Source organism: Ostrea edulis, chromosome 4 (assembly GCF_947568905.1).
Source record: "Ostrea edulis chromosome 4, xbOstEdul1.1, whole genome shotgun sequence".
Lineage (NCBI taxonomy): Eukaryota > Metazoa > Mollusca > Bivalvia > Ostreida > Ostreidae > Ostrea > Ostrea edulis.
This window is the reverse complement of record NC_079167.1, coordinates 61,703,056-61,723,870: the sequence shown is the minus strand read 5'-3', so window position 1 is coordinate 61,723,870 and position 20,815 is coordinate 61,703,056. Positions and strand designations below refer to the sequence as shown.

Sequence of the window (20,815 nt, the reverse complement as noted above, 5' to 3'; positions counted from 1 at the left end):
TACTTAAAGATTTAAAGCATAAAACTTAAACTTATAAAATTATTATCCATGATGCTATAGGTATAGATAAGTTTTGCCAAGAATCTTGACATTTAGACGTTGACAGAGGTGTTGTAGCGCAGCGTAATGCGCCCTCTGGTGAGAGATTGGTACATGATGGAAGGAGTTCAATGGAAGAGGATCCCAGGCTGCGTTCAAAATCATAGAGGCTACGTAGTGCTTTGAACATTCAGGCTAGCCTTCATTTGAACATATTTTATTGTATGAATATACAAAAGGATTGGTTACAAGTTCTAGCAACTTAGACAACCTCTCCCGTATACAAAATATATAATGCTATACATGTACAAATAAAGATTGTCGTACCACAGAAAATATAATATTAGTTATAATGTACAATTATGATAGTATACAATGTATGATTAGGTTCATGTAAGTACATAATCAGGCATAAAATAAAAAACATATTTTAAAAATTATGATATTTTAAAATTATGATATATAAGGCTAGCCTTACGTAGGGATAACAAGCGTTACTAGTCACAAGAGTCGGCAGCTTTTTTTTTTTTTTCTTCTGTAGAGGTCTATCAGTAATGGACATAAGAGAGAATTGGAAACAACTGAAAGAGACTTGGGTGTTCAGATTGACAACAAGCTGACCTTTCACCGGCATGTGAAGTCTGCTGTTGGAAAAGCAAACCGTATCCTGGGGCTAATCAAGCGATCGTTCATTTGCAGGGACATGGTTGTGATAAAGAAACTTTTGATACAACTATGGTGAGACCAATACTTGAGTATGGTACTGCTCCACGGATCCAGCAGTACCCAGCTAGGCGACATTGTTAAGACCGAGAGCGTTCAAAGACGAGTAACAAGGTTATACACAGAATTAAAAGATCTACCGTACGAGGAAAGGCTCAGAAAATCAGGACTGTCATCCCTGCACAAAGAGGAGATAAGATCTAGACATACAAGATATCAACAGGAAGGGATCGAGTAGACCAAAAACTACTGCCTCTAGCCAAGGCCAACAGAACACGAGGACATAGCAAGACGCTTGCAAAGAGACACTGTCGCTTAAATATCAGAAAGCACTCGTTTGGCTTGAGGGTAGTAAATGAGTAGAACGCATTGCCAGATTAGGTAGTGTGTGCCAAAGACACCGACGATTTTAAAAGTAAAATAGACAAGTTTTGGAATGGCATACGTCACGATGTTCCATAAGACCAACGCATGCAACAGTTAACTATAGTAGAACAGAACAGGAATTAGCCTTCATCCTGTAGAAGAGGTATCAAGGTATTAACTTTCGTAACCTTAATTTTCATTGGATAATTATCCAGAAGTACATAATTTAACCTCTATGGGTGGTACTCAAGTACGGTAAAGTTCATACCCTCAGTATTCTATTCAATATATTCAAAGTTATGATTTTCTATTGTCTCAATTTAGTATAAATACCCTGATTTTAGTTAGTTAGTTGGGGACTTAGAAAGCATTAACTTGCTGTAAGTATCTCACGTTAGATTCAGATTTATTAGGTATTTACCAGGTTGCACCAGTCTTTCTCTGATGGCTCCTGTTAAGTTATTTTAGACCCCACAACCTAAAAGTTAGTAGCTAGGTAAATAAATATATATATGAAAACTGACAACTCGACTGTATGACAAACGGGATGATTTCAGCTTCTCCATCGTCAACTTCTCATATTTATGTAGCAATATTCCATTATCACCTGCTTATCGTGTTTATATCTCTCAACTGATTCGATACGCAAGAGCTTGTTCTGCGCATAGTCAGTTTTTAAATCGAAGCAAGCTACTGACAAACAAGTTTATGGTACAGGGGTTTCAAGGGTCTCGATTGAAGTCAGCATTTCGCAAATTCTATGGTCGTTATAACGATCTAGTTCGTCAATACAACATGTCATTGGGTCAAATGCTGTCTGATTTACCTGATCAGGATATAGGGCTCGCGGCGGGTGTGACCGGTCGACAGGGGATGTTTACTCCCCCTAGGCATCTGATCCCACCTCTGGTGTGTCCAGGGGTCCGTGTTTGCTCGACTATCTATTTTGTATTGCTTATAGGAGTTATGAGATTGATAAATGTTCGTCATCTTCGCCTTTCATAATTCAAATAGGGGTTTTCTTTTTCTTAGACCTTCCCCCGTCTAAGTTAGGTAGGATAACTTGTCCCTACCCTGGGTTGGGAGTGATTTATTATTAATATCATTATTACCATTATAAACTTTATAGTCAGAGACAGGATTTTTCCTGACCATTTTTGTAATATTATTGAACCTTTTACTTATTTTTCTTCTATGGGTGTTGTTGAATAAATGTCGTTGTCTGTTGAACTGTGTTGTCATTACGGCTGACTCAAGGTGTGAAATACGTTATATATTAACATTTTGTCGTCTTTTCGTTATGTCGGGTCGCTAAATATCGTTTTGTTGTCTTTTCGTTATGTCAGGTCGCTAAATATCATTTTTTTGTCTTTTCGTTATGTCGGGTCGCTAAATATCGTTTTGTTGTCTTTTCGTTATGTCGGGTCGCTAAATATCATTTTGTTGTCTTTTCGTTATGTCGGGTCGCTAAATATCGTTTTGTTGTCTTTTCGTTATGTCGGGTCGCTAAATATCGTTTTGTTGTCTTTTCGTTATGTCGGGTCGCTAAATATCGTTTTGTTGTCTTTTCGTTAATATCGTTTTGTTGTCTTTTAGCCTCGACATGATAAGTATTTATACAGTGATAAATACGCATTGCTGGTAATAGTATTATGTAGGCGAAAACAGTTGAAAATTTAAAGATATATGTTATGTAAAGATACCCATATATAATACAAGTATTGACACGTACAAAGGTTCTTTATTCCAAGGTGAAGTACTGAGTATACAGTGCTCCCCAAAGTAAGGGGAAAACGTGGTGACCACAGCTAGACACTTCCCTTCGGACAGTGTATCGTAAGAATGCAGTGCTCAGACTCTTTCTGTGGTGCTCAAACCCTTTATAATATTTATCAATAGTTAGTTTTATGTCAAAGTTTTCTTTATATAACATAACCCGAAGTGATTTTTACAAATACTGAAAATAAGAAATGATTCCAAATAAATCCTATATTTCCAAACCTTCTAAGTCTTTATTATTTAATGTTACATAACTTCACCCAATATGTCAACACTTAAAATGATACGGACAAGAGGTAACGACCTCGACCCCAAATCAAGTGGTCTCCGGTTCAGATCCCATCATCATATCAATACTTTTTTCCCTACAATTTGAAATTAAGTTTCCTCTTTCTTACATATCTCCCCCCTTTGATATTGCTGTCCCTATCAATGTGAAAACACAATTTTGGAAACATTAATAACCTATTCTAAAATATCTATATAGTCTTTGTGTATCACATATACATGTATACACTTTTTTTTTAAAAACTACTGCTTTGGTATACATGTATGTGCATTTGCCCATGACTGGCTAAATGTTGTGTTGCACTTAAAGAAGCTCTCAACGACGCACCCAAAGTAGCAAAGTCCTTTGTTTTCAATGGAGAATATTTCTCACAACAGCACCTTTTGGTAAATGAAATGGATTTGAATGTTCCCCTCTGGTCGAACGTTCTGAGCGTCTTGGTGCACGTCGCCACACAAGTCTTCCTCAACTCTGTCCACCAGTTGCATCAGCGTGATTCACATCTATTGGATGCGCTTCTTGTGGTGTGATGTCTACAAGCTGGCCAACAATCACATCACTGGCATCGCTAATGTCACTATCCACTTCATCTTAGACTTTATTGCCGGTGTCCAAAAGTTCGGAACGTGTAACACTCCGAGTTGGTCCAGTCGCGTCAGCAAGCTAAATATTATATATACATTTTCTCCAGGTCTTGCAACCGCCTTATATGGTATGGACGACCAAGTATCCTGAATTTTGTTTCTCCATATCACACGATTTCGCAATAACACTCCCGTGCCAATTTTGATTTATGCTTCCTTGGTATTCCTGTTCTGGAAATATTTCCTACACAGTGCATTTTTTCAGTGTTGATAGCTGCCGAACGCAAAGCTTCACCAAGTCTTTTCTTGTGTTTGTCAATCCAGTCATCTATGGTGGGAACGTTAAACTCTGCATTAGCATGCGTTTCTAGAATGAAATCGATGGCAAAGTAGGCTCCCGTCCAAAACAGACAATAAGGAGAATATCCTGTTGACGAATGAACAGTAGAGTTATAAACATATATAAGCTCTGGAAGAAATGCAGCCCATCTCTTCTTTTGATCAGAAGTAGAGTTCTTAGTCGATCATGCATTGTTCGGTTAAAAGGTTCACACAGGCCGTTTCCTTCAGCATGATACGGTGTGGTTCTCGATTTTTCTATGCCATACAATTTGCACAGTTCTTGCACAACGCGACTCTCAAAATTACGTCCCTGGTCACTGTGTATTCTATGAGGTATACCATACTTCACGAACCAGTCCTTAAGCGTTTTAGTCACTGTTACAGTTCTCTGATCTCTTGTTGGTACTGCCTGAGAACATGTCTGTCAATAATATTACCCATTGGTGGCTTGATGCAAGCAGTTTTTACACCACTTTTGCATATCCTAAGCCATTCGTATCCAAAAACATCTTTTCTGTAGTAATGCCAGTGTTCGTTCCACACCTTGATGTCCAGCATGATCATGCATGCTGCATGTCCAACACTTTCTCTTTCAGAGATTCTGGTAAAACGAGTTGTCTGATTTTTCCAGTTTCATCCTTGCACATTTTTGAATAGCACTGAATTTTCCATGAATAGTTTGCTCTTCTGATTTAACAGTTTTCACACATCTTTCTTCGATATTCTCCTTACGAATCACACTTTTGGTCAACTGCTCTGGTCTTTTTATCGAATATATCACACAACTTAAAACAGGGGAGCATGTGGGTTTTTTAAAGGCATCAAATCTGCAGGGAGAAATCATGGTACCATAGCAGCTGTTTCGACTGATGCAATATTCACTAAACAAGTGTTTAAACAAAGTACATTTTCACCAATAAGATCACATATCAATGTGCTCTTTGTCACAGACTGAATAACGGTCTCAGGATCTTCAATTGAATTGGGTCTCCTACTTAGAGCATCAGTTTTACTTTTCCTGATCTGTATTTCATAGAAAAATAGAACTGTCCTAGATGATTATATCATCTCATCTCTGTTGTACCAAGTTTAGCCGTCTGCAAGTAGCTTAGTGGATTATTATCCGCAAACACGACTTTGGATCCTAACAAGTAATCTCGAAATTATTCGGTGACAGACCATTTCAATGTCAACAGTTCTAATTTCATGGAGCTTTAGTTGTCCTGTGTTCGATTTCGAACCGAACCGAGCCGCTGTTTTGATCTCTTTCGTGATTCTGATTGCTGACTTGAGGGTTTGTCAGATCATCCATGACACATTCGAGTTAGTTCATCAATCTGTTTCTGTTGTCGATACATGTAATATCCTGTTGTTTCTTCACCAGAGTCACTAATTTCGGAATTCGGAGCAGAAGTATAAGTTGTTTTCTTGACGCTGAGATCAATGTTGTCAACCGGATAATCTTCTATCCATCGTAACATTTGAATTTCTGAAATGGAACAGGTCCTTGTTCTAAGACAAGTTTTACAATTGATATCCGAGATCTGCATTCTTTTTCTAATTTTCTTGATATCAATAACTGATTAGATATCAATAAAATATTGATACTCAAAGTGTTAAGGATGAACAATCAATAAATCGTCTTCCTTTTGAAACTTGAATGGAATATAAATATCATATATATATATATATATATATATATATATATATATATATATATATATATATAAAAGAGAAAAGTAACTCAAAGTTAATATTGCGCGAAAAACATTTGAAAAAGGTAAGAGTCTAATGATAAAATGAACAATACTCACCCGGCCTCGTGGACACATCCTCAAATATAAATATGCATACAATTAAATATTTGGTAATGTAGCAACATTTTAGAAGTGTTTACTTCTGGTCTAAGTGAATACAAACAAGAAATATTACAGTAAGTAGTTAATCGTAAATACATCAATATATACATTTAAATTGTTAAGAACAGTTATCACAATGATTTTGAGTAAATAAACTTACCAGTCAGAAACCATTTTAAACCGAATGTCTGCATGGTCTGATAACAACCAAATAGCCGACAACGCGTTTACCCGTGTGTTTAAGCTGCATAAATAAGGTAAATTTGTAACTATTCAATTTCAAAATATAATTGCACATATCCTTCAGTTTTCAATCATATCAGATTACTCTGGTGCGTTATCCCTTCTTAAATAGGGAACAGACAACCCATACGCATGTACGCTTCCCTTTAATTCTGGGAATCAATGTATTGTCCAATCTCTATAGATTGTGCATTGTCTAGGACTAGTTGTCGTTCGTTATTGATTATTACTAACGTTTGATTTGCCTCTGAGAAGAGTTGTGATGTTTTTTGGAAAGTAATATAACCTCGAACATTATTTGTAAGTAACGTGATACGTATGGTGTGTTACTTGTTTAAGAAGACCCGATTCAACCATTATACATATTTGCTTTGATTTCTAAGTTCTAAAACTTTATTCGCAAAACGAAAGTAGACATTTGGGAGTGTATCTTATTCGTTTGGGGAAGATTTTGAAATCATTTTAAGCATAGGTATAAAAAAAAAAAATCTGTTACAATCAATTTTAATTGACAGGCATTATTTTTATCCAAATTGTCGTTTTCATTGAATTTTCATGGTATGTTTCAGATCTATGGTCAAAGCATTGTGTTGCATTATTATAGGTACATTAAGTTTCTCCAGGAGTTTTTATTCTCAAAAAGGGATATATACCCTTTGAAAAGTTAGGTTAAGAAATTTTCGCAATCTTAGGAATAATTCAATTAATGCATGGTGTGCTGATTGACTTTCAATTTTTTTTTTAATGCACTACATCAGTACAAAACAATATACATGTACACTGCACGTGTATTGAGAAGGGTTGGTTCGTAGATTGTATATTGCTTAATTTTCACTCATAGAATTTTCACTCATATGGATACGTCACCATTGCCGTTGTTAGGCCTATGCTCTGCGCTTACGGCCTTTGAGCGGGAATGGATCTTTATCGTGCCACACCTGTTTTGACAGGCACCTCGTTTTTGGGGGTTTTTTTGTTTTGTTTTTTTTTTTTGGTGTTTTTTTTTTTGCAGTTTCATCCGAAGGACCTCTCCATTTGGTCGCCTTTTATGACAAGCAAGGAGTATTGAGGACCTATTCTAACCCGGATATGGACTATAGCTGTAATACAGTATAGAGATAGAAAGAGAGAACCGGTGTTGTGAAAGTAATTGATATATAAATCTAGATACTTGGTATTAGCAGTGGGGATTCTCTATAATGCTGACACCTTCAATACTACAGCACCTCGATATCTGATATCTTGTCCCATAGACCCGCGACTGCCAAGCATTTGATGAAAGAGCTGTTGCTTAATATTTTTAATTCTTACATTCTTACAAACAAGTTGATGGTACAGGGGTTTCTACAGTCTCGATTGAAGTCAGCATTTCGCAAATTCTATGTTCGTTATAACAATCTAGTTCGTCAATACAACCTATCATTGGGTCAAATGCTGTCTGACGTGTTTCATACCGATTGTTAGGTCGTTCTTGGCACACTGATTTTGACTACAGGTAACTCCGTTTACCTGATCAGGATATAGGGCTCTCGGCGGGTGTAACCGGTCGACAGGGGATGCCTACTCCTCCCAGACACCTGATCCCACCTCTGGTGTGTCCAGTGGTCCGTGTTTGCCTAACTCTCTATTTTGTATTGCTTACAGGAGTTATGAGATTGATCACTGTTCGTTATCTTCACCTTTCATTTGACGCAACCAAAGTACAAACGGGATACAGGTGAATAATATAATCTCAATATGAGTTGGTGATATTAACCCATTCAAATAGGTGACTACTTTTTACTTGGATCGGTGATACCAATGGTAATAGATACCAAAACTGCATTTCAAAAGAAAGTGCATAGAAGGATGGTTAATGATGGATATAGATAAATGTTCTTGACTACTTCATAAAAAATACCTTGTAGTTTATGGAGAAGCGTTCTGCGTTAGTCCATTTATTTATTTGTTTTGTAGCATTGAACACGTTTTATGAGCATGCTTTCGTCAAGAATTCCAAAGAAACCCCCCAGACCACCATTTTTGTTTGTTGCTGCAATCGATTTTGGAACGACATATTCAGGCTATGCATTTTCCTCTAAAGACTCGTGGGAAATTGTACGTACTAATAAATGGACCGGCGGTAACCTGATGTCTGAGAAAGCGCCTACGGTAGTTCTTTTGAACCCAGACCAATCGTTTAATTCCTTTGGTTATACGGCAGAGAATGAATACAGTGAACTAGCAAAACTTCCAGGAAAAAAGTACCGAGACTACTATTATTTCAACAATTTCAAAATGAAACTCCATATCTCCAAGGTAAGATTATTTTATGCACTTGAAATTTAACTTAAACATGGTCTATTTATCGTGGTATTTTTTAAAAAATTTATTTGTGGAGTTGACTTGTCCACGAAATCAAGATAGATCACTGTTCGTTATTTTCGCCTTTCACGAACACGATGCAATGAACTGCCATTATTCAAGTAACTATAAAAATAAACTATCAAATTTTCAAATCAGTATTGTTAAATCCCACGGAAAGATGCTGTCACAATATTTCCACTTTCGATATGGTCCTCAACCACACTACTATGGTCCCATGTTCTATTGGAATAGTTTTATTAGAAAGATATTATACAGCATTTATATTGTATTTGAAATAATTACAGTAAAAGCAATGGGATTTTGTGTTTTTGTTAGAATGTTACCGATGGCTCGGTTGTGGAGGATGTCATTGGTAAACCCATGCAGGCTTTCCTCGTATTTGCCCATGCGATTCGCGAACTCAAGAAACTCCTCTTGGCCCAGTTAAAGAATGCAATAACAGGGGCAAAGGATGAAGATGTTTTGTTTGTACTCACTGTTCCTGCTATTTGGGATGAAAGAGCCAAACTTTTTATGCGAAAAGCTGCTATTAAGGTAAGACCAGTCTTCAACGAAGCTCCAACATGAATACATGAATGTATTTATGCTATCGTTTAGATTTCTCTATTATAAGTTTATAAAACATGTAGTATCTTTTTATCGTTGCAAGAGATTGTTTTGTGTGTTATATATTGTTTTCCGTTTTTCACCCTTATGGAAGGGCAACAGATTTTGACCTGTGCGTGGCACACTCGGTCTTGTCACACCCGAAAGACCCCTTTGTCGTTCTCTTCTAATACCGGGCGATTGGCGAATAAAAATCGTTGCCTTTTAACGCAGACAGGATTTAGAATTGAATCCGAGACCTCACAGTTACAAAGTGTGTGGTGTGTGCCCAAACCACTAGGCTAGCGCTACCTTTGTGAAAAATTTCTTTAGTTCCACATAGGGAATAATAATATTTTTAAAAAATCAAACAAACTGGACTTCAAAGGAGTTCATCATATTTCTCCCTTTTCCAGGCGGGTATACAATCAAAATATTTGGTTTTAACTTCAACATATCGTCCTTTTCCAGGCTGGAAATGTTAGTTTTGACTTCAGCTTGTTGTCCTTTTCCAAGCTGACATGCACCCAGATTTGTTAGTTTTAACTTCAGCATATCGTCCTTTTCCAGGCTAGTATTGTACTGTCTTTGTAGATTATTAGCTGTATACTCGCTAATCAATCAAAACACGCATTCATGGGTTCCGCCATTTTATTCCGTGCTACCTCTATATATTCAAAACCAATCACATACAACGTTATAAATTCCGGATTCATTACAAGTATACACTCAGATTTGTTAGTTTTGACTTCAACATGTCTTCCTTTTCCAGGCTGGTATACACCCAAATTTGTTAGTTGTGGCGTTGGAGCCTGAAGCAGCCTCTGTGTTTTGTCAAACCCTGCCATTCAATGTGGAAGATATTGGACAGTCTCAGCTTGCAAAACCAGGAGTTCAATACATGGTTGCAGACTTGGGAGGTATTTGATACACTGTCAACAAATGAATTTGAGTAAAATTATTTGGTGGCATTCTTGATATCTCTAATGAATATAAAATAGACGTTGTCAACGTATATTCAGTTCTTGTGTACCACTACAATTACATATTAATACAAATTAATTACAGGGGGTACTGCAGATTTGACCGTCCATAGAAGAACCCAGAATAATAAGTTGCAAGAACTTTGGAGAGCATCTGGTGGCCCATGGGGTGGAAAAGCAGTGACGGATAAATTCCAACGATTCGTGGAAGAGATTGTTGGTGGGAAAGTCATGAAATCATTTATTGATGAGGAAATGGAAGATTACTTGGAACTTCTTAGAGACTTTGAAGTAAAAAAGCGACAGGTCAAGATAAACAAACCCTCTATCACAATAAATATTCCTGTATCAATAAACGAAGTTATGAAAGAACATTCAGCAGACAAAGACTTCGAAACAGCCATCAAATCTTCGAAGTATTCCTCCGATCTGGTATTTCGAAGAAACAAATTGACGTTAAATGAGAACTTGACGATGAAACTCTTTGAACCTATCGTGAGAGAAATTATGAAGAAAATGGATGACGTTTTTGAACATGTGTCATCTGAAATTCCGTACATCCTATTGGTTGGAGGGTTTTCTGAATGTGAAATTGTTCGCCAAAGAATAAAAGAACATTTTGAATCAAAAACTGTAATTGCACCACACGACTCGGGACTCATCGTCCTAAAAGGCGCGGTCTACTTTGGGTACCTACCGGAAGCTATTTCAATTCGTTGTGCTCCATATACATTCGGTATGCAATCTTGGCCTCCGTTCGACCCCCGTCTTCATCCTAGCAACAAGAGAGTAATTATCAACGGTAAAGTACGTTGCAAAGATGTCTTCCATAAATTTGTCACGATAGGGGATCCGATAGAACCAGGCTGTTCAAAATCTCAGGCTTTTCAGGTTTTGGATACAAAGCAATCCTTTTTGGAATGCGTTGTATATATTTCTGAAGAAGACGATCCGAAATTTGTCGATGACTGCACTCCTCTCATCACACTGAACATTCCTTTAGAAAATTTCAGAAACAGAGAAATCGTGGAAATAGAAGAAACACTAGTATTTGGAGAGACAGAATTAAGAATAACAGCGGTAGACAGTAAGACGGGGGTGGAATACACAGTTTCCAAAGAACTAACCACAAGATACTGAATATATGCAATGACTATTACATGTACATGTAGTTCTCAATGCCATGTCTACAATAAATCATTGACTTCACAATATATGAATACACTGATATAAACGCAGCATAATGCATATCAACTGCACATGACGTTGAGATTACCTGTCATACATGTTGACTGCACATGACGTTGAGGTTACCTGTCATACATGTTCACTGCATATGATGTTGAGATTACCTGCGATACATGTTCACTGCACGTGACGTCTAGGTTACCTGTGATACATGCTGACTTGAAAATGTTGAAAACGGTTTAATATTTGTGTACATATACATATATATAAATGAACAAATGTATTCAAGTGATGAATAATACAATCAAGCCTTTGTTATAGATGGGAGCGATCAATCGATTGGAGCACGTGGTAAATATTGCATGCTTGTACATAATTATATAAAATTACCACGTGTATTGCATTCTAATTTATTAATCACCCCCATCAACCCAAAACATAAGAAAGTCAATCCTTAAATGAACGTACTAAGTTCTTCTAAACTTTAGTTAACCTAAATATTGAATTTAGTTTGTATGGTATTTTTCAAGTTATTCTTGTAATTACAGTATTGCTGTAATTACGAAATAAACAATTTTTTCCAGTCCATTTATTGGTCGGTTTCAATGTTGAGACGAAATGTTTGTGAATCAATCTTGGCTTTTCTGAAAGAGCGTGAATACTTTGTGTAACTTTCTCTTCTCATGTTTTCCTTTGCCTGCCCTCGTGAAATTTTCTTAATTCTCTTATCGCCATCCAAAAACTCGCTGTAAAATAATTGGAATCTATATTTACATATCTGTACATTTCTTTTAATACTGTTAATACAGTATTACATTTCTTTAATTAGTTATTAAACGTACGTATAAACAAGGTTTTGGAAACAAACATTGTTGATATCCTTACCTTAAATCAATGTTTCCATCTTTGTTTTGGTCCATGAATTCTATTATTTTATCCAGAACTAATTGGGACACAGGAATACCAGCTTTCTGAACAAGACATTACATACAATTTGAAGTCTTGCACTACCTTTAGTTTTAGTAATCATTACTTTTCACACAAACAGTATTAACAAAACCTTAAAAGTTTCTAAAATCATATAGAACGTTGTTATTGTTGTTGTCCCTCTGTCATTTTAAGGGGTAACAAAGTTCCTTTTACATATGATTGGGCATAAATGTGCAATACGGTTTAGCATTTTCGATTTAGGTCCAGGGGGTCAGAATAATGAGCGAAGAGTATCGAATTCCTATGAAAGCTTTTCACTGGAACTTCTTCTATTTTATATTGCTTGTGGGAGTTATGAGATTGATCACTGTTCGTTATCTTCACCTTGCATAATGAGGATGTGCATTGAAACTTTGTACGAGGGATGTTCGATACGTAATGTGTATGGTATGATATCTCAAACGCATTCGATTCAAATAGTGAATATTACATCCCTTCAAAGTATTCTCCGCGGTTTGAAATACATAATTTCAATCTCTGAATCCATTTCTGAAATGCGTCACGGTACGCTGATTTAGGTAGACCTCTGAGGCACTGACTGATGGAGGATGTCACTGGTAAACCCATGCAAGCTTTCCTCATATTTGCCCATACGATCGCGAACTCAAGAAACTCCTCTTGCCCCAGTTAAAGAAATATTATCATAAACGACGCCCTGTGTCAGGATTTAGGCATGTTCGTCTACTTCATGATAATGCTCCATCACATACATCTGAGCTTGTGAAGGACTTTTTGAAGCGGGAGAATGTTACCGTTTTGCCACAACCATCATACTCTCCAGATCTTGCTCATGCGACTTTTTCCTTTTTCCAAAACTTTAAAAGTTTTTATCTGGTCATCGTTACAAGTTCCGACAAGCCCTTGGCTCAGCCATCAGCCAGTGCCTCAGAGGTCTACCTAAATCAGCGTACCGTGACGCATTTCAGAAATGGATTCAGAGATTGAAATTATGTATTTTAGACCGCGGAGAATACTTTGAAGGGATGTAATGTTCATTTCACTGTTTGAGTCGAATGCTTTTGAGATATCGATACATAACATATCGAACAGCCCTCGTAAAACGTAATAATGGCTGACCTCCTTTTAAAACAAGAATTGAAATATAAATATCAACAATATTTGCCTTTAATTGCAGAGTAGCCCCGTCGTGCTTACTGCAGATCTGTCGATTGCGGTTTCGAGCCCAACAGGAGTTGTTAAAAAACAATCCAGATTACTTTCTGCTACAACTATATTTTTGTCTAAATTAAGTAAATTTGAAAGTTTCAATTTCAAAATATTGTTGTACATATCCTCCACTTTTCATCCATATCAAGTTTCTTTGTTGTAGCATTCCTCCTCAAGTTTCCATCGTTCCAGTTAAGCTACTTTCATCATATTTATCCGCCTTTATACTTTCCAAGTCTTAATAATTCTCTGAACATTTTTCGCACTTGTAAATGTTGACCTGGTTTTTGGGAGGTAACTATTACTAGTATGAAAGGCGAAGATAACGAACAGTGATCAATCCCATAACTCCTATAAGCAATACAAAACAGACAGACAGCCGAGCAAACACGGACCCCTGGACTCACCAGGGGTGGGATCAGGTTCCTAGGAGGAGTAAGCATCACCTGTCGACCGGTCACACCCACCGTGAGCCCTATATATATATATATATATATATATATATATATATATATATATATATATGTTTATATACATTTTTGACCCCGTGACCTTGACCTTGGAGTCTGACCTACTTTTTGAAATTTTAACCTTGCTTAATAACTTTTGAACAGTTAGTGATAGAGCTTTGATATTTCACATGAGTATTCCTTGTGACAAGACCTTTCCGTGGGTACCAACATTTTTGACCCCGTGACCTTGACGTTTGACCTACTTTTTGAAAACTTTAACCTTGCAAATACTTTTTGAACAGTAAGTGATAGAGCTTTTGATATTTCACATGAGAATTCCTTGTGACAAGACCTTTCCGTGGGTACCAACATTTTTTACCCTTGACCTTGGAATTTGACCTACTTTTTCAAAAGTTTAACCTTGCTAATACCTTTTGAACAGTAAGTGATAGAGCTTTGATATTTCACATGAGTAGCCCTTGTGACAAGACCTTTCCGTGGGGCATTCGTGAAATATTGTCCTTATTCATTTTATCATATAATTTTCATTTTCAAGTTTATTTTAATTCTATTCATGATTTATATCTAACTTGCCTTGAAAAGCTCCCTGAATTCCTCATAAGACAACACATCGTCCCCGTTTCTGTTTATCTTGTTAAAGAAGTCCTGCGCTCTGTTCTTCTCCTTCAGCATGAAAAGAAGATTAAGTGGGTCAAGGTTGAAGAGCCTAGGTGGCCTGACCTGTTTAGACATCGTCTGGCTGTCTACCGATGAAACAGGAAGGCATATTTCGTACTCCACGTGAATCCGTCTCGTCTGTTTGACAGTTCTTAGAATGTCCACGAACTCCTCATTTACAACTATTTTCTGAAATTTTGATATTTATTGAAATTTCAAGCCCATCGTATATTAAATTATGATAATGCAGGGGAAGAGCATGTTAAACTTGCAGTAGGATTTTTTTTTCTGTAAATGTACTAGTATCCATTTACACCCAATATTGCAATATTTGGTTCAAGGCTTTCAGGAATTCTTTGAATACTAGTACGCAATCTAGTAGTACAATTTGTAGTTCATGATATAGCTCTCACCTTACACAAGTATATTTTTCAAAGTTTGAGAGTTGCAAAAGAGTTCACGATATATCTAAAATACACATCCATGTATCTATCCAGTAGTTTTTCTAGTCTAAACAAATTTTTCAAAAATTCTATGGTCGTTATAATGATCTAATTTGTCAATGCTATCACTGGGTCCAATGCTGTCTGACGTGCATGTTAGGCCGTTTTTTACGTAATGATTTTGACTACGGATTACTCCGTTTACCTGATCAAGATATAGGGCTCATGGTGGGTCTGACCAGGGGATGCTTACTCCTAGGCTCCTGATTCCACCTCTGGTATGCCCTGAGGTCCGTGTTTGCCCTTTTCTTAATTTTGTATTCTTTACAGGATTTATGAAATTAATCAATGTTCGTTATCTTCACTTTTTTATACATGTGGTTTATTTTAAAAATCAATAATCAAAGAAAATGTGTTTGTTGTCACTTTTTAAAGATGTCAGACATACATAAACAGAAGTATATGTCAACATCAGAAAATAACACATTTCCATCAAACAGTAAAATAAAAAATATCTAAAAACTGGTTGAAATGATTTTTTAAAAATTACAACAGGTTCAAAATTCTGCTAATTTAAAGATATACGTAAATTAATTGTGGATGTTAAGGAAATAATTGTATAATAGACGGACAATAGACTAAACGTCAGCAAAGAACCCCTTGTCCTTGACAAATGTTTTAAAAATATAGATATAAAATCAAATCTTTCTAACATCAAATAGTGTACTTTTTTTTTTATTGTACCTAGTGAATAAATTCGCTATAAAAAGTCGTCGTACATAAAGTTCACTTTTTAATTGATCACTGAACGTTATCTTCACTTGTTCATCCATAACAAAGTCGCAATAGCTCTTTATTTCAATCTGAACGTTTCAGAAACAATGATATCCACACATTTTGTCAATATAACTCGAATTGATGAAAACAATCCATACCTTTAATATCAACTTATAAATGGACGTGTTCTTCAGAATAGTGCCAAGCAGCGTGCAAGTGTACGAGGCGGGAATTGGATTCATACTCAGCTATAACAAAACAAAATGTCAATTTTTGAATACTATCCATATATACTTCTACTATTATAGACTTGCTTTAAGAACAATGTATATAAAGTATGCATACGTTCAATACTTTCAGGGAACTATTTTGTGTTACTCCTCGAATAAGTGCTATCAACGCTGGTGGATGAATTCTGTTGTTTGTGAGATCGAGATCTGTGAGAACATCGTTAGTTTCCAGCATTTCCGCAAGAGAAACACATCCCTCGAATCCGAAACCATTCCATGACAAATTTAGTCGTCGTAACTTCCGGTTTTTCTGTTAGACATTTAAATTGAGTTCATTTCAGTAAAGCATTACCACGACAAAAACAGCGATGCATAGACATTGTAAATGCATTTTTCAGTAAGAAATTTCAAATATTGAGTCTTTGCTTATTATATAGATGTACGTACTTTGATTCCTTTTGCAATTTCTATGGCTCCAATGAAACGAATGTGATTCCAAGAAAGGTCTAAAGTTTCCAAGGCGCTGTAGGCTGAGGCAGTTTGAATAGGAAGAGAAAATCATTCCGTGATATGCGATACAATTTCATGCGAAGTCATTCATTTGCACATCAATTATAATTTCATGCAGAAAGTTGGCGATTGGGATCAAACTATGTACTTTTTCATTTGCAATTTAAATCAATGATTGTCAGAGTAAGCAAATTCTCTCAATTTCAACATATAAAGTTTAACGAAGCCATCTCACTCACCCAGTGAAGTCCCAATTGATTTTGTATTTCTTGTTTCCAATCTGTTGTGACTTAAATAAAGTTCTTTCAGTGTTTTCATGGTCTTGAATGAACAAAAAAAAAACCACTGTCTTTTAAAGCCGTTAACCTTTTATATCAATTAGTGTTAAAGATCATATCAAACAGAGAATCACTTCTGGAGATTCCCTAGTATTATCAAACTTTGATTTTGTTTCTCTTCTACGCACTTTTCTCACTTCAATGACAATTCTCCAACACTAGTTTAGAATTTTAAAACTTGCAAAGCTTACCAGTATTTCCGCCAATATTTCGCTGTCGTTGTCTTGTATGCCATTGTCTGGGAAATACATAACATGTGCTCAAATATTTTATATTATCAGTGATTTATTGATACAATTCATTATTTTACACTCGTAGAGTGAAATATACACATGCATATATTCGTATAGGTTACGAAATACATGCACTACTTCATCAACAAAGTTTTAGAAGATTTCAATACAAATCACTTACTTCCTAAATCCAGAAATGTAATGTGTGACGTCATTAGGCTGGCAACAATTGCCTTTAAGGTCTCTCCATGTATGGCACATTTTTGTACTATCTGTAATATACTAATTGTCACTTTTTGAATTCTTTACCTTTAAAATAATGTTTAATAGAATGTTCATAGATCTTACCCTAAATAAACAAATTGAAGAGTGAAAATATTCGCAATTTGAAAAGACTTACCAGGTTTGACAGAGTATGATTTTTTCTCAGAAAATTGGAAAGATATTTGTATGAGGGACAATCCATGTTAGTTCCAGAGAGGTTGAGTTCCCGTAATGTGTGATCAGTCTAGCAAATAAATAGCGGTTTTATATTTTCATTCTGTAGAATATTACCGATATATCGTCTTAATTTTACGTCATTGGTACATGGAGATTATTACATGTATATAAATTTTCTGAATGATCACCGCCTTCTATCAACAAAAATGTTTGGAGATTTTCATTATCGTACCGTGCAATTTTCATTACAGTACAAATTTTCCCCATTTTCTTTTTAAATTCAAAAATATCTTAAGGCTGTTAGGAGCGCCTATAGTTGGTGGAATGAGGATCCGAACCCAGGATCCCATGAGATTCGTAAAAATGAACATATTTGTCTATTTTATGCACTTCCAGTGGTAAAATATAAATGCTGTTCCTTAGTTTTGACTGGGTCCCTACAAAAACATGGGGTGGAACCCACTTCTTAAGAAAATTTCTGGATCCACACATACCCATGTATATGCTCGGTATAATCACTGTGGTCACTTGTATTTATTGCTAGTTTTCGATACCTTTATCGTGTTGAAGATGGTCAGAACCTCCAAACTGTTAAGGCGTGCATTAGACATATCAATGTTGGAAAATTCGATCTGGCGGATAAACCTAGAGAGGCAAGAAACCCCATGTCGACGGCACTCGTCCTTATAAACCACAGCCTTTTTCTCCTTCGATGTGTTTTTTTCGAGTTCTTGAATAAGAAGGGAAAAAAAATCTGCGAGACTTAATTAAGATCGAGCCCTAAAAGCAATGGATTAGAATAATGCTAGATTCTGTCAGATAGAATGTTTTACGCATTATTTAATGATATGGGTTTTTTTTCAAGTATAGAAATATATTTTTATTGATGTACATAACGCTTTAAAATCTGTCAAGCTACAGCTGAAAGTTTTAAGCGATACACTATACATGGCAATGCTAAAGACATGAAAAGATTATTCATATGCACACAGTCGTACGATTCTGTCAGATATTAGCAAGCATTCAAAGAAACGAGTGTTCATTGCCCTACCGTCTTTACGTTCTGCTTTCGTCTTTTGTTGAAGATACAAAAGGTAGGCAGTGTCACTTCGAAACATCCTACATTCTATCTTCTCCATTGTAGCACCATATTGTTTATGGCATTTGCTATTCTTGAAATTCTTGTGTCATTGATTTTGAGTTGACAATAAATGCCATCCGATTAGTATTTATATTAATTTGCCTTCTACACGGAATGAGATGTTGGAGTGACAACATAAGCGGCTTACTTTGTAAATATTCGAGTTCTCTAGTCGCTGTATTCTCAAGATGGCATCATGTTAAGTGTGTTTAGCGAAATTCAGTTTGAAAAGCTTAATTTTCTTATCGCCCCATGCAAAACATTATGTCACGTAATATGGTGTCATTTGTGAAGTCATATTTATAGAACATTTCACGACATGTTTTAAATTTCATATCACAAACTAGCTAGATGTCGTAAATGTCGTTCCTATAAGCAAACATTGAAAGAAAATAAACAAACAACAAAACATTAAAAAAACCCACACCAAACGATAAAAAAAAAAAAAAAAAAAAAAAACCAATAAAAAAAACCAAAATACAACCAAGTAGATACATTTATAATCATTAAGACATTTCTATTGGGATGTAAAAGAAATCTTAATTTTTAAAAACGAATTAGAACTTCACCTCCCACAAATGATATCAAACTCCAAAATGGAAAAATCAACTATCAAACTTAAAGCAAACTCTGTATGGTCTGATGTTTCGACAACTTTTGTGTACTTGATGTAAATACTGTTAACTCTTCGCATGTATTGCATTTACATGTATAAGAATATCAGACATCCCTTATATTATCAGACTGCTTTAACCAAGATTATTTGGTTTTTTGAAAATCGTTTTTTATATATTACTTTGTTAAACACCACTCTGACTCCACGCACAAGTATTCTGAAGTTGAAATAAAATAATATGCTAGAGTTCGTTCCTCATTGACAATATCTTCATGGTCTTTGGTGATCAAGTCTTCCAACAGTCTGTCAGAAATCCCATGGAAACAAATTGTGCTCCTTTGTTAGCTTACCTGTTTTTATATTCATATGAAGCAGAATTTATTCACAAACTTCTACGTGAGAAAGAAAAATATCTTGCTAAGTGTGGCCTTCAATTCGACATTTAAATATGGGCCTCCGTGGCCGAGTGGTTAGAGTGTTGAGCTCAATATCACACGGCCTCTCACCTCTGACGGCGCGGGTTCGAATCCCGCTCGCGCCGGTAAGTGAGAAAGTTTCCCAGTTTACTTTCGGAAGGTCGGCGGTCTCTTCCCAGGTACATTGTATCTGGGTTCTCTCTTCCACTAAAAAAAAAAACTGGGCGCCACCATATAACTGACAAATTGTTGAGTGTGGCAGAAAACATCAAAAGAAGAAAAAAGAAAGGCATTTAAATACATCGACGACGTTTTATCTATTAACAATAATAACTTTCATTCATATGTCGATTCGATATATCCCTGCAAGCTCGAAATAAAATACACCACAGAGTCGTCCACTTTTGCTTCATACTTAGATATCTTATTGAAAGTAGATATTAACGGCAAACTAACAATTCAACTTTATGACAAACGGGATAATTTCAGCTTCTCCATTGTCAACTTCCCATATTTATACAACAATATTCCCTGCATATGGAATTTATATCTCTCAGCTGATTCGATACGCAAGAGCTTGTTCTGCGTATTGTCAGTTTTTAAATCGAGGTAAGCTACTGACAAGCAAGTTGATGGTACAGGCGTTTCAACAGTCTAATTTAAAGTCAGCATTTCGCAAATTCTATGGTCGTTATAACGATCTAGTTTGCCAATACAATCTATCATTGGGTCAAATGCTGTCTGACGTGTTTCATACCGATTGTTAGACCGTTCATGGCACACTGATTTTGACTACGGATAGCTCCGTTTACCTGATCAAGATATAGGGCTCACGGCGGGCGTGACCTGTCGACAGGGGATGCTTACTCCTCCTAGGCACCTAGGGGTCCGTGTTTGCCCAAGTATTTTTTTGTGTGTGTATTGCTTATGGGATTTATGAGATTGATCAATGTTCGTTATCTTCACCTTTCTTTTTACAAACAACTTTGACTTGACCATCGGTAATTCATGTGACAGTCACGTGACCATTCCAAAG

General features: G+C 36.1%; 2 protein-coding genes across 7 annotated transcripts; one reads left to right on the top strand and one right to left on the bottom strand.

The window, feature by feature from the left end:
• Positions 1–6,390: 6,390 nt before the first annotated feature.
• On the top strand, positions 6,391–11,935 carry LOC125670827 (heat shock 70 kDa protein 12B-like). Of its 6 annotated transcripts, XM_048906217.2 has the most exons (7): positions 6,403–6,524; positions 7,237–7,370; positions 7,869–7,941; positions 8,181–8,522; positions 8,907–9,125; positions 9,949–10,096; positions 10,245–11,935. In XM_048906217.2, the coding sequence occupies exons 4-7, from the start codon at positions 8,196–8,198 to the stop codon at positions 11,297–11,299; spliced, it is 1,749 nt and encodes a 582-aa protein (XP_048762174.1). In that variant the 5' UTR covers positions 6,403–6,524; positions 7,237–7,370; positions 7,869–7,941; positions 8,181–8,195; the 3' UTR covers positions 11,300–11,935. The 6 variants fall into 6 exon arrangements, with proteins under 6 accessions (XP_056019246.1, XP_048762173.1, XP_048762174.1 ...); XM_056163271.1 differs by lacking the exon at positions 7,869–7,941 and having other exon boundaries at positions 6,391–6,524; XM_048906216.2 differs by having other exon boundaries at positions 6,391–7,370.
• Position 11,936: 1 nt separating this feature from the next.
• On the bottom strand, positions 11,937–18,745 carry LOC125670828 (leucine-rich repeat-containing protein 74B-like). The gene is made up of 12 exons (XM_048906221.2): positions 18,658–18,745; positions 18,161–18,336; positions 17,562–17,673; positions 17,347–17,433; positions 17,124–17,170; positions 16,834–16,915; positions 16,532–16,614; positions 16,200–16,394; positions 16,013–16,102; positions 14,551–14,823; positions 12,233–12,318; positions 11,937–12,093 (listed from the first exon to the last, which is right to left on the bottom strand). Exons 1-12 carry the CDS (start codon positions 18,743–18,745, stop codon positions 11,937–11,939), a joined length of 1,476 nt encoding a protein of 491 aa, XP_048762178.1.
• Positions 18,746–20,815: the final 2,070 nt, after the last annotated feature.

What these genes read in the sequence shown, in the direction of transcription:
- LOC125670827 (XM_056163271.1), top strand. Translation starts at nt 8,196, where the DNA reads ATGAGCATGCTTTCGTCAAGAATTCCAAAGAAACCCCCCAGACCACCA. An exon ending in TGAAACTCCATATCTCCAAG is followed by an intron (nt 8,523 to 8,906) that starts GTAAGATTATTT and finishes TGTTTTTGTTAG; the next exon opens with AATGTTACCGATGGCTCGGT. An exon ending in CATGGTTGCAGACTTGGGAG is followed by an intron (nt 10,097 to 10,244) that starts GTATTTGATACA and finishes AATTAATTACAG; the next exon opens with GGGGTACTGCAGATTTGACC.
- LOC125670828 (XM_048906221.2), bottom strand. Translation starts at nt 18,745, where the DNA reads ATGGAGAAGATAGAATGTAGGATGTTTCGAAGTGACACTGCCTACCTT. An exon ending in CCATCTTCAACACGATAAAG is followed by an intron (nt 17,674 to 18,160) that starts GTATCGAAAACT and finishes TTTATTTGCTAG; the next exon opens with ACTGATCACACATTACGGGA. An exon ending in ATCAATTGGGACTTCACTGG is followed by an intron (nt 16,615 to 16,833) that starts GTGAGTGAGATG and finishes AAACTGCCTCAG; the next exon opens with CCTACAGCGCCTTGGAAACT.